At 44.2% G+C, this 13,355-nt stretch overlaps 1 protein-coding gene across 1 annotated transcript in view; it reads left to right on the plus strand.

Annotated features, from left to right (window-relative positions):
• Positions 1-13,355, plus strand: part of fat4 (FAT atypical cadherin 4) — a 380,125-nt gene that overhangs the window by 305,570 nt on the left and 61,200 nt on the right. The window contains exon 11 of the mRNA XM_067993487.1: positions 1,997-2,101. Coding sequence (XP_067849588.1) covers positions 1,997-2,101 — 105 coding nt within the window. The remainder of the gene's footprint in view (positions 1-1,996; positions 2,102-13,355) is intronic.

Consider the following 13,355-nt stretch of genomic DNA (forward strand, 5'->3'; position numbering starts at 1 on the left):
TGAGCAGCTGCCACTGTCTCCTGCTCTTCTCCCTGACTGAACCATCCTCTCCCCACCCCACCACCACCACCCCTGACCAAACTGATCAATACTGATTTTAAAAGCACTTGAAAAACTCTGAGGCTGGTTCCTAGCTGGAAGCATAACTTTTGGCACAACAAGGAAGAGGTAGAGTCTGACGGAGTGAGGGGGGCTGTCATGATGAGAGGTCAGGGCATTTGTTGAAAAGATTTTCCTGGGAGTGAATATTATTTAAATCTCCTCCCCCCCCACCCCACGTCAACCGAACTGATGTCCAGACATGGCAAAGGAAGGGAGTGGGGGTATTAATTTAAGTGGTACCCTAGCAGTGACCTGGGGCAATCTATATTTTGATTGAAATACTCAGCTGCATTTTGAATAGTGCAGATTTCCCCAAGCCATCACAATACTTTGTAATAAAGATGCAATTTGACATTCAATCATGATTTTATATTTTACATTACACAGCATAGCATGTATCCTCCAATTCACTGTAAAAAAAACAGCATGGAAGATTCATTAATATATAATTTAGAGCCATGTACACATGACATTAAATCTATGGGAGGCACATGATATTGGTCTGTAGCAAAAACACTCAAGTGTCATGCCTTTCTCATTGGTTCAAATAAGCAATATAACCATGCAGATTTACTGAAATGATGATCAACAAAGATCCTACAGAAACGTACAGAACAGCAACCATTTGAAAGGCTGTAATTTCAGATCACTGCATTTATTTTTTCAAATTGGTTTTAGCCATTTTTATTTCTGGTCCAGCTGAATATAAAAATAACATTTATAAGATTAAAAAAAACAAGAAAGATATACTTCTGAAATAAAAAAAATAGTAATAGTATTTTAGAAATGCATCCAAGGAGTTCCCCCTGCACAAGTCTACCTCTGTTTCTAAAAGCTGGGACTTGATTTTTGCTGCATTCCCCAGATTACATTGTGCACCTGAGCCTTGCTTAAACGAGGAAGCTCAAATGAGTAGCAGACTTCCAGAATGCACCAAAATCGCTTTGAGTACAGCACACTGTTGGACTGCCACTCCCAGAATGTACCAACGCCAATGTGTGTGTCACTGCTAGACTGCAACTCCAGAGGCATGTAATGTTACCACTTCATCAGTCTAGTTTCGTATTGGATAGTAAGGTTGGGCTTACTTTATCCTTACTTTATCATAGCATACTCTGTGCATGACTTTTCATGCTGTTGATCAAAAAAAATACTGGTGCTTTTTTCCAATTTTCTAATGGGACAAGCAACAACAATCTCTGACATTTAGCATTCTTATTGGAAATCAGGTTCAGGGAAAAAGAATTCTTTCACAAAAATCTCCATAACAGTTTGCCATGTCCACCTTGCTTATTGAACAGCTACACTCCTGCTTCTCTCAAAGCTTCAATATTCAAAGTCAGTACTCTGGTCTACTACCTAGGCCCCTAACTACGCCCCACTTCCTGGTTCAGAATGGGACAATACTAAATACCACCATGTGCTCCACACCTATCCTACCCATGAGCAATGTCATGGGACATCAACTAGTGTATACAGATTTTCTATCATTTTTATACACTTTTTGGAGGAGTACCAGTAAATGATATTAAACTAATTTATTTGGAATAACTGCACTTTATTGGCTCCAATTGGACACTTAAGATGGAATAAACAATTTAGAAGATGATATTTATGCTAGATAGGTTGTAGAAGAAAGATGAACAGCACAGTAGATTATCATTTGATGAGAGCTGCAAATTTGGGCACAAACTCAGAGACTCAGAGGAGCTCACAATGCAGCTGGGCACTACTCCAGGATCATAACAGAAGAGGCATCCAAGAAAATAAATGAGGAAAACAATGTTTTGAAAATCTCAGCAATTTAAGAGTGGCATGTACATTTTGAACAGGTGAACTCCTCAGTGGGATAAGCTGTGTACATTGTATTTGTGTTTTCCTTTGTTTGCTGCAGGTAAAACATGCGATTCTACCATTAACTACTGCGAGTGCAACCCCTGTTTTAATGGAGGAACCTGCCAGAATCAAGCTGATGGTTATTACTGCCACTGTCCATTTGGTAAGAAATAACACTATGGACATTCATGCATTTATATATATATATATATATACACAAATAGAAGGTACATTCTATTTACAACAGATTTCTTAAGACGTGCATATTTATTTTACCAGAACCGTAAGATGGTAAATCAATTTCAGCTGTGAACATGGCCTGAAACAGGCCCTGAATGACAGAGTGAGCTGAATGAATGGAATTTCCTTTTCTCAGTTTTGCATTCTCAGGGGTATGCATAAAATGGTGTTCCCCAATTTACTTTCATGTTTTTGCTTTTGCTAATAATAGTAACTTTGAAAATTAATCCATTAATTTTGCAATTTTAAATAAGACAATTTGCATTAATTATCTGCCTAAATCATTTTACATGGTAGCATTTGGATAAGGTGCCCTTCGATAAACCTGTTCAGATAGTTTGGATGATTGCTGCAATATTCCAACCAGCAATTCAAGCCGATTACTGTCTAATTCAGAATAGGTGGATGAATTGCTGTTGCTTTACGTTGTAACGTCGTATGACTTGCCCTCACTGTGGTTATTACTGTTTACTGCAGGACTCTAACTAGTTTCAGGAAACATTGGTTATGTATAATATATAAACTTGCTCCAAGTCTAATTTACAGCATGTAATTCAATGCGCAAAACAAACAAGATTTGTGCATTGCATCAGTTGAACAACTGTCAGGATGGTTTATTAGATCATATAACAGTGACTACACTTCAATAGTACTTCATTGGCTGCAAAGCGCTTTGGGGCGTCCTGAGGTCGTGAAAGGCGCTATTTAAATTGCAAGTCTTTCTTTATATGCATGAAGATTATTCCATAATTAGTATCAGATCAAAGATGGTGACTTTCAGACTCACCAGCCACAATTCTCATCACCCCTGCCTGACTAATGTTATGGTTAATTATTTCCATCAGATCGAATTTGCAGCCAGTCTGAAGTCATATCTGGACTGTAAACAGAGAGAAAACTAATTGTGGATGACATAGAGTGAAGATGTTCATTATGTCACATATGGAATTGTTTTAAAATTGTTTCTACAGTTGTCAGAGAGGAGCTGTCTCCTTCCTCCTCCCCCTAGTTCATTCTGGCATTCTTCCACCCCCCCTAGCCTCCTTACCCTAGTTCATGTTCATGCTTTTCTCTCCACCCCAGTTCACACTAGTATTCTTCTCCCCTCCTACTGCCCACCCCAGTTACTGCTTCCACTCCTCCTTTCTTCCCCCAGTCCTCTGTCCCTGACCAGAATTCACTCTGACACATCAACCCTCTTCCAGATCACATTGGCATCCCTCTCCTCCTTCCCTGGTTCACACTGGTACTGTTCTTCCCCCTCACTTCCAACCCCAAATCACACTGCCAGTCTTCTCCATTCTGCCTCCCAAGTTCATGCAGACACTCATCTCCCCCCGCCCCCCCCCAAAACCTTAGTTCATGCTGGTACTTATCTCTTCGCCTCCACCCCAGTCCATGCTGGCACTCGTCTCTCCCCCCGATCCTAGTTCATGATAGTGCTCATTCGCCCCCCCCCCAACCAATTCATGCTGACTCTCATCTCTTTTCCCCGCCCACACCCCAATTCATGCTGATACTCATCTCTCTCCCCACACACCTTAGATCATGCTGATATTCTTTTCACCCTCCAGAATGGGCTAGTACTCCTCCCCTTGCTTTCATTCACAGTGGCACTCCTCTCCCTCTTCCCCCATCTGGCACCCTTCTACCCCAACTCCCTGCTCTAATTCATACTGGCATTATTCTCCCTCTCCTGACGCTCAGGGTTGGCATTCGGACCATAAAACCCATATAATTGCAACTGTCCCCGAGCCAGTCAGCGGCCCCAGATGGATCAGTGACTAATGATCATTGACAGTACCTGCTATTTGCCTGTGGATGGTCTCACCGTCTAGAAACTCTTTGCCTCCACCGACGGACTCACCTTAAGAGCCGTCATCAATCTGTGCGTAAAATGTAAAAGCAATGCATTCCAGTCGGGATTCGCTGCTCACATTCTGGCTCCATGCTGTACGGAAGCAGGAGCTAAGATTTCAGTGCGCCGCCCCTCTCCTCTCCACTCATTCATAATTTACAATCACTAACATGGAATAAGATACATTTTCTGCAAGTGTGAGGAGAGTTAAGAATAGAGAGTAGCCCCCAAGCTACTCGGCAATTTTCCCCTCTTCCTTCCCTCTCTCCCTCCCTCCTTGCCCTTCATCCCACCCTTTCTTCCCTCCCTACCTTCTTTCCCAAGCTGCTGCGGAGTTTCCTACCTTTCTTCCCTTCTTCCCTACCCTTCCCTCTTTTCCTTTCATAAGCTGCTGGGCAGCTCCCCCGACCCCACCCACCACTCCTACCCACGCAGCTTAGTAGCCCTATTCATTTAAGGAAGATTAAAAAAACGAAGCAGACTAAAAAAAAATCTCTTGAGGCATTGGGGGACTGGGAGCCAATGTAAGTCAGTGAGAACAGAGGTGATGGGTGAGCGGGACTAGTGCAGGATAGGATATGGACAGCAGAGTTTTGGATGAGCTGAGGTTTACGGCGGGTGAGGATGGGAGGCTGGCTAGGAGCAGGAGAGCTTTGAAATAGTTAAGTCTGATGGTGATAAACATGTATGAAAGTTTCGGCAGCAGATGGGCTTGAGGTAGGGGCATAGGCGGGGTGATGTTACAGAGGTGGAAGTGATGGAAAGCATAGGGGTAGTTAGCTCAGCTCGGGGGCGAATAAGACATTGAGGTTGCGAACAGTTTGGTTCTGCCTGAGTCACTGGCCAGGGAGGGGAATGGAATCTGTAGCAAAGGTACAGTGTCTGTGGCAGGAGCTGAAGATAATGGATTTGATCTTCCCAATGTTTAACTGAAGGAAATTGCAGCTCATCTGAGACTGGATGTCAGACAAGCAGTCTGACAACATAGAGGAGGTGGAGGGATCGAGATAGGTGGAGGAGAGACAAGCTGAGTGTCCTCAGTGTATATGTGGAAGCTGACCCAATGTCTGCGCACAATGCCAAGGGGCAGCATGACAAAGAGGAGGAAGCCAAGGATAGATCCTCGGGGAACTTCAAAGGTAATAGTGCGGGGGTGGGTAGAGAAGCCATTGTGAAGATGTTCCGGCTATAGTCGGATAGATTAAGAGTGAAACCACGCAAAGGCAGTCCCACTGAGCTAGACAACAGAGGAAAGATGTTGGACAAGGATGGTGTGATCAACCATGTCAAAGGCTGCAGAGAGGACAAGAAGGGATAATACACCACAATCACAAGGATGTCATTTGTGACTTTGATTGGAGCTGTTTCAGTGGTATGACGGGGCCGAAACCTAATTGGATAGATTCAAACAATTAGTTGCAGAAAGAATGGGCATGGATTTGGAAGGCGACAATACGTTCAAGGATTTTGGAGGGGAAAGGGATATTGAAGCTGGGGTGGTAGATTGCCAGGACAGAGGGGTCAAGGTTTATTTTTGAGAATGGAGGTGATGATGGGAAAGGGAGTGGGACAGTACCTGAGGATAGGGAACCATTTATAAAGTCGGCTAGGATGGGTCCAGGAAGACAAGTTGAGTGGTTAGCAGTTTAGTGGGAATGGGATCGAGGTGGATATTGTGGGTGAAATGAGCTTGGAGAAGGTATATGGGGAGATGGTAGAGAAACTAGAGAAAGATGTGGGTTAAAGGTAAGGTGAAGCCTTGGGAGAGGTTTGGCTTGGTGGGCAGGGGGAAGGGGAGGAAGCAGTAGATGCAGCTAACAGTTGATCTCAATCATAATGTCAAAGAGGTCCTTGAGCTCCTCACGCTATTTGGAGATGAGGGTGGATGGGGGGTTTAAGGAAACTGTTGGTAGTGGAGAAAAAAAAGCAGGCGGTTATCTTTGTTTTCCAGGATGATCCTGGAGTAGTGGGCGATTTTGGCAGAGGAGAGTGACAGCCAGTAACGCTTATGGTAACACTAGCACTCTCAGCACTAATGGGCCCATCACTGCCGCTTTGTCACCTATTTGCTACTAATGCTCTGAAAGAGTAAAGATTGTTGCATGCTATTGGTGGGAATTCCTGATGTTACAAAGCAGTCACAAAATTAGGTGTCAATAAAGTTTATTTTATAATCTGATACATGCAGATAGGCCACTACCCTTCAATATCATATCCAGTTGCCACCTTTATTTTGTTTAGTGTGCAGCAAAGTTTGATTCTCTGAGGAAGGCAGCAGAAGCTTTATAACTGAGCCACATTGGCTCATAGTGAAGGGTAGAAAATTTGAATGGCTGTTGATATCTGTTCACAAACAGACAAGCAGATATTGGATCTAGAATTCTAATGTATATGCATAACACTCTATTTACCCCTCAAAATTTTATCATGGCAGCTTGCTTCCACTTGTGCCTGTGAAAATGTTCTGGCAGTTTAAGAAAGCAAGGCTGGAATTCCTTCCTCACCCCCATTCATTCTTAACGGTAGAAAATGGAGCCCCAAATCACATGGCCCAGAATTTAAAGTGAGAATGATGTCACAACAACACAACACACTGATCCATCACCCACTGTCCAAGACGCTGGACAAGATGCAAATTTGCATTCTGAAGTAGGTACAGTGAACCACGGCATTAAATTTAGTTGAGGAGACCGCATTCAAAAAGAAGCCCTTTCTGCAATATAAACGGGGCCATTTTCTTTGACTCAATGTGTGTAAAGTCCAGTCGCCATGATTGAAACTACATTACACCATGGTCCAACTGTTTTGATCAGGACAGAAATACCAGGGCTCGTCACTAGCCAACTCAATTCAGCTCTCCGAAGATACTCACTCTCGCTGTAAATTACAATTGGAACTACACATGATGATTTTTTTTCAATCTCTAAAACATCTGGAAAAATTTTCCTAATCATTCTGTTTGTGCTAAAGGGAATATGCTAACTTGTACAAAAACTATTGCCATCATTCATTAAAATGAAGTATTAAAGGTTGAAATCATTGCCAGTATGTGTTATGGCAGACCACCAACAAGAAATTAAGGTGATTCAAACCATATTGGACGCTGCTACATATTAAATGTTGAGAGCTGTTACTCTTTTCTGTAATTTTATTTAAGACAAATCACAATTATCCCTCCACCTTATTGGTACTTATACAAAGCTTTTGTATGCACTCACTTTTAGTACAGCAGTAAGCCTGCTGATAATGGCAAGTCGTCAAATTGAAGGCTGGATTATAAACTAGATACACCAGATAGTTTATACAAACAGATTCCAAGCAGTTGTTTTATTAAACAGATATGATTGACAAAATGTGCTGTGAGCTCAAACTTAGACATTTATTGAAATGGTGACCCTTTAAAGTTTCTGTATTCCTTAAGAAATTTTCAGCCTGTATGCATTGAGAGTTCAAAGAAAAACTTTAGAAATAACTAGTAATCCTATAAATTACTGTGACAATGCCTGGGGTGCTGGGTGGGGCAGTGAGTTAGTGCACTGTCCTTTCACCTCAAAGACCTGGATTTGAATCTAGTCCATCACTGATGGGTAAAATTCACTGCTCTTTATAGGCAATAAAAACCCTATGTGAAATGGGTTTGGGCAGTCACAACCCAGTTCCTAATTGGTGATAGTTCACTGCACAAAACTTTAATTAATTTGGCACTAAACTGTCAAACTTACTCAGAGATGCCACAAGGATAGCTAGTGTGGGAAGTGGACATATTCAAACTAATGCAGATGGGGCTGTGCTGAAGTTTGGATTAAATTGTGTTGTTGAGGAAGAGTGAAGAAAATTATGTATCATAGTAAGTACAGCAGAGGAGGAGGCCATTCGGCCCATCGTGCCTGTGTCCGCTTTTTGAAAGAGTAATCCAATTAGGCCCTTTCCCCTGCTCTTTCCCACGGTCCTATAATTTTTGTCCCTTCCAGTATTTATCCAATTCCCTTTTGAAACTTACTATTGAATCTGCTTCCACCACCCTTTCAAGCAGTGCATTCCAGATCATTATACCTCGCTGCGTAAAAAAATATTTCCTCATGTCTACTCTGGCTCTTTTGCCGATCACCTTAAATCTGTGTCCTCTGGTTACCGACCATTCTGCCACAGGAATCAGTTTCTGCTTATTTACCCTATCAAAACCTTCCATGATTTTGAACACCTCTATCAAATCACCCCTTAACCTTCTCCATTCTAGGGAGAACGACCGCAGCTTCTCCAATCTCTCCACATAACTGAAGTCCCTCATCCCTGTTACCAATCCCTTCTGCACCGGCCTTGATATCCTTCCTAAAGTGTGGTGCCCAGAATTGAACACAATAAACCAGCTGAGGCCTAACCAGTGTTTTATAAAGGTTTAGCATAACCTCCTTGCTTTTGTACTCCATGCCTCGATAATGTACTCTATGCCTCTATTTGCTTAGCATCTAATCTAAGCTACATACAATACTAGTACTGATGTACTAATTAGGAAGTGCCCCATTTCACAATACTGACATCTTTTATCTTGGTGAACACACAAAAAAAATCTCAAAAATAAATGTTCACAGGACCTTGTGCTCATCCCAACTTCTTGATTGATTATGCAGGGAGTAAATAAATTACAGGCAGAGTGCATCAAAGTCTGGCACACAATCATAGGGTTTTGATGAATCATAAGAGCAAGTCGTAAAGCCGTGACTGTACACTCATCATAAACTTCAATCCCTATATTTTACAGTGCATAGAAATTGAAATTCCTGGGGTGGGACAGGGTGCTACTGGGGCAGATCATCTGTAGGAGCACAGAAACTGGGGCAGAATCCAGATTTGCCAAGTTTCTACCTCATTTATGCTGTGGCCCAAATTGGGATTGGGTTGGGGGGGGGGGGGGGGGAAGCAGAGCAGTTTTCTGCCTGACACTGCCCCAAGTCCACTGCTGGCATTGGGGCCCACCTGGGGATATTCCCGGGCTACTCCAGGAATTCTGCTCATTGTAGGCCAATGGAAGCCGCGCCTATTGACGTGACTTTCTGTACCGGGCATTCCTATAGCTCCAAAATTTGTAGAGGTTAAAGGTAGGATCTCAGAGGGGACCAATTACCTTAGAATGACGCCCTTGGTTTCCCTTCAGGGAAAAATGTAAAATTGACATTTAGCTCATCAACCAATGGTCTCTCCCATCGGAGTGATAGGGTGCCATTCCGATTTTTCAGCACTTTTTTGGGGCAGGCATCTTGGTGGAGCCTCTACTGGTGCTGGCCCCCAACTCATATATTAAAATGATCCCATCTCTGGGATTAGGGATAGTGTCAACGTCCTCTCTAATAGGCAGCTGGGAGTCCCACTCCACCGCACATCCAGCAGCAAAGCAAGGACCCCGGAATTTTGGGCCCATTGTCTTTTTTTCCAAATTGTTGCACTTTCCCATTCAAGTTTTGCCATTCATGTTTATATCTTGCATTTACACTGGGAATTTTTTTCATTGTACTTTAAAGATTTGGTGGGATTCAGATTTGTATTATATGACAGGAAGGAAGAATTTGGCTTCAAAATAATGTATGAGCTGGATATTTACTATCTTGTTCCTGTCATAATAATGATCATGGATTGTAGTAATCATTACTTATGAAAATGGATGATACAACTATCCTGGGATTTGTATGTCATTATATATTGGTGTACATTTTTGGGACATTGAAAGCCCATCTTACTCCTCTTACCAACAAAAACAACTTGCATTTATATAGCACCTTTAACGTGAGAAATGTTACAAGACACTCGCAAATGAGCTTAAGGAAAACAGACGCTGAACCAGCGATGGAGAGGTTAGGAGGGGTGGCCAAACAAAATAGCTCTGTAAATCAATCACTTGGGATTGGGTTCTTTCTTTAGAAAAATGGTCAGAACAGCATGAATGGAGTCATAAGATTGATAAATTGTACATACTTTGTTTACATAGTAAGCAGCAATTTTAAAATCTTAAAACATGTACTTACCTGAAGGAAGCAAATGCAAGTTATCAATCACCTCATTTCTTTTGACATAAATGGGGGTGAAATTTGACTTCAGTGATAACGCAAAACGGGCGATAGCAAATCGGCCGCCTATTTTATGCCCTGCCCGATTATCTTTTCCATTTTTTTATTCATTCATGGGATGTGGGCGTCGCTGGCAAGGCCAGCATTTATTGCCCATCCCTAATTGCCCTTGAGAAGATGGTGGTGAGTCACCTTATTGAACCGCTGCAGTCCGTGTGGTGAAGGTTCTCCCACGGTACTGTTAGGTAGGGAGTTCCAAGATGTCGACCCAGCGACAATGAAGGAATGGCAATATATTTCCAAGTCAGGATAGTGACGTGGAGGGGAACGTGCAGGTGGTGGTATTCTAATGTGTCTGCTGCCCTTGAATGTCCAGGTGGTAGAGATCGTGAGTTTGGGAGGTGCTGTCAAAGAAGCCTTGACAAGTTGCTGGAGTGCATCTTGTGGATGGTACACACTGCAGCCACGGTGCACTGGTGGTGGACGGAGTGAATATTTAAGGTGGTGCATGGGGTGCCAATCAAGCGGGCTGCTTTGTCCTGGATGGTGTCGAGCTTCTTGAGTGTTGTTCGAGCTGCACTCATCCAGACAAGTGGCTTGTAGATGGTGGAAAGGCTTTGGTGAGTCAGGAGGTGAGTCAGTCGCCGCAGACTACCCAGCCTCTGACCTGCTCTTGTAGCCACAGTATGTATGTGGCTGGTCCAGTTAAGTTTCTGGTCAATGGTGACCCCCAGGATGTTGATGGTGGGGGATTAATTTTTTTTATTCATTCATGGGATGTGGGCATCGCTGGTAAGGCCAGCATTTATTGCCCATCCCTAATTGCCCTTGAGAATAGTAAAAATGAGAAGGTAGTGGTGAGCCGCCTTCTTGAACCGCTGCAGTCCGTGTGGTGAAGTTTCTCCCACAGTGCTGTTAGGAAGGGAGTTCCAGGATTTTGACCCAGCGACAATGAAGGAACGGCGATATATTTCCAAGTCGGAATGGTGTGTGACTTGGAGGGGAACGTGCAGGTGGTGTTGCCCCCATGTGCCTGCTGCTCTTGTCCTTCTAGGTGGTAGAGGTCGCTGGTTTGGGAGGTGCTTTCGAAGAAGCCTTGGTGAGTTGCTGCAGTACATCCTGTGGATGGTACACACTGCAGCCACAGTGCGCCGGTGGTGAAGGGAATGAATGTTTAGGGTGATGGATGGGGTGCCAATCAAGTGGGCTGCTTTGTCCTGGATGGTCTCGAGCTTCTTGAGTGTTGTTGAGCTGCACTCATCCAGGCAAGTGGAGAGTATTCCATCATACTCCTGACTTGTGCCTCGTAGATGGTGGAAAGGCTTTGGGGAGTCAGGAGGTGAGTGACTCGCCGCAGAATACCCCGCCTCTGACCTGCTCTTGTAGCCACAGTATTTATATGGCTGGTCCAGTTAAGTTTCTGGTCAATGGGGGATTCTGCGATGGTAATACCCTTGAACGTCATGGGGAGGTAGTTAGACTCTCTTATTTGGAGATGGTCATTGCCTGGCACTTGTCTGGCGCGAATGTTACTTGCCACTTAACAGCCCAAGCCTGGATGTTGTCCAGGTCTTGCTGCATGCGGGCACGGATTGCTTCATTATCTGAGAGGTTGCGAATGGAACTGAATTCTGTGCAATCATCAGCGAACATCCCCACTTCTGACCTTATGATGGAGTGAAAGTCATTGATGAAGCAACTGAAGATGGTTGGTCCTAGAACACTGCCCTGAAGAACTCCTGCAGCGCTATCCTGGGGTTGGCCTCCAACAACCACTACCATCTTACCATCTTCCTTTGTGCTAGGTATGACTCCAGCCACTGGAGATTTTTCCCCCTGATTCCCATTAGCATGAATTTTACTAGGGCTCCTTGATGCCACACTCGGTCAAATGCTGCCTTGATGTCAAGGGCAGTCACTCTCACCTCACCTCTGGAATTCAGCTCTTTTGTCCATGTTTGGACCAAGGCTGTAATGAGGTCTGGAACCGAGTGGTCCTGGCAGAACCCAAACTGAGCATAGGTGAGCAGGTTATTGGTGAGCAAATGCCACTTGATAGCACTGTCAAGGTCACCTTCCATCACTTTGCTGATGATTGAGAGTAGAATGATAGGGCGGTAATTGGCTGGATTGGATTTATCCTGCTTTTTGTGGACAGGACATACATGTGCAATTTTCCACCTTGTCAGGGAGATGCCAGTGTTGTAGCTGTACTGGAACAGGCTTCAGCACTACAGCCGGGATGTTGTCCGGACCCATAGCCTTTGCTGTATCCAGTGCACTCAGCTGTTTCTTGTTACCACGTGGAGTGAATCGAATTGACTGAAGACTGGCTTCTGTGATGGTGGGGATATCGGGAAGAGGCCGAGATGGATCATCCACTCAGCATTGTGTCACTGGAAAGGAAAATCGGACAGGGTGAATAACCAATGCTAATCCTCAACCACCAGATTGCCGTCCTCGCCCAAACTGAAAATTACCCCTGAAGTGCACACACGTGTAGGACTTTTAATATATCACTGGTAGAACTTTTATAGCATTGCACACTGGGGGGCGCTAAATTGGGCTGTATAGCACCCGCTGTTTCGGCGTAACACGGCCTCTCTGACATCCAAGATCACGTCTTGGATGCGCATGCATGTTTCCAGCGTGACGTGCGCCGGACACCATCTTGGTATAGGAGTTAGCGCAGGCTCAGATAACGAACACTGGAAGCGTGTAACGTAGGGAGAAAATGTGTTCAATCTGTGTGCAATGCTGATTTAATGTGATAGACACCATTTTGGACCTTAACGCTCAACTCACAGTACAGTCTTAATCACGCACGCCTGAACGTGTCTTGGAGTGCCTGAAGGACCCCCCACCTGCGCTATTTAAAGGAGCCATGCAGGTGTTGCAGGTTAGTTGCTGGATTATTGCTTCTGGCTGCTGGTGGAATAGGAACTGATTTTTGAAGCTCCCTATTCTTACTCAGAATCCCTACAATACATTTGAAAGTGGTTTGGCAGATACTGTTTACGGTTCGGAAAGTTACAACCGTGGTTGAACAACATTTCTGGCAACCATGGGCGGTCTGCTAGGGGTCCCGCTGGGCATTGAGCACGACTGGGAGCATGCAGAGAGGCCATGCATAGCAAGTCAAGCTGCTAGGAGACAGAGGACGAGGAGATGCAGGGCACTGAGCAGGAGGCCCTACCCCATGAGGGCCTTCCGGGATCAATTCTCTTACCTCAACATGACCAAGGAGGATTGCATCTGAT

The sequence above is a fragment of the Heptranchias perlo genome, chromosome 1, assembly GCF_035084215.1.
Source record: "Heptranchias perlo isolate sHepPer1 chromosome 1, sHepPer1.hap1, whole genome shotgun sequence".
Taxonomy (NCBI): domain Eukaryota; kingdom Metazoa; phylum Chordata; class Chondrichthyes; order Hexanchiformes; family Hexanchidae; genus Heptranchias; species Heptranchias perlo.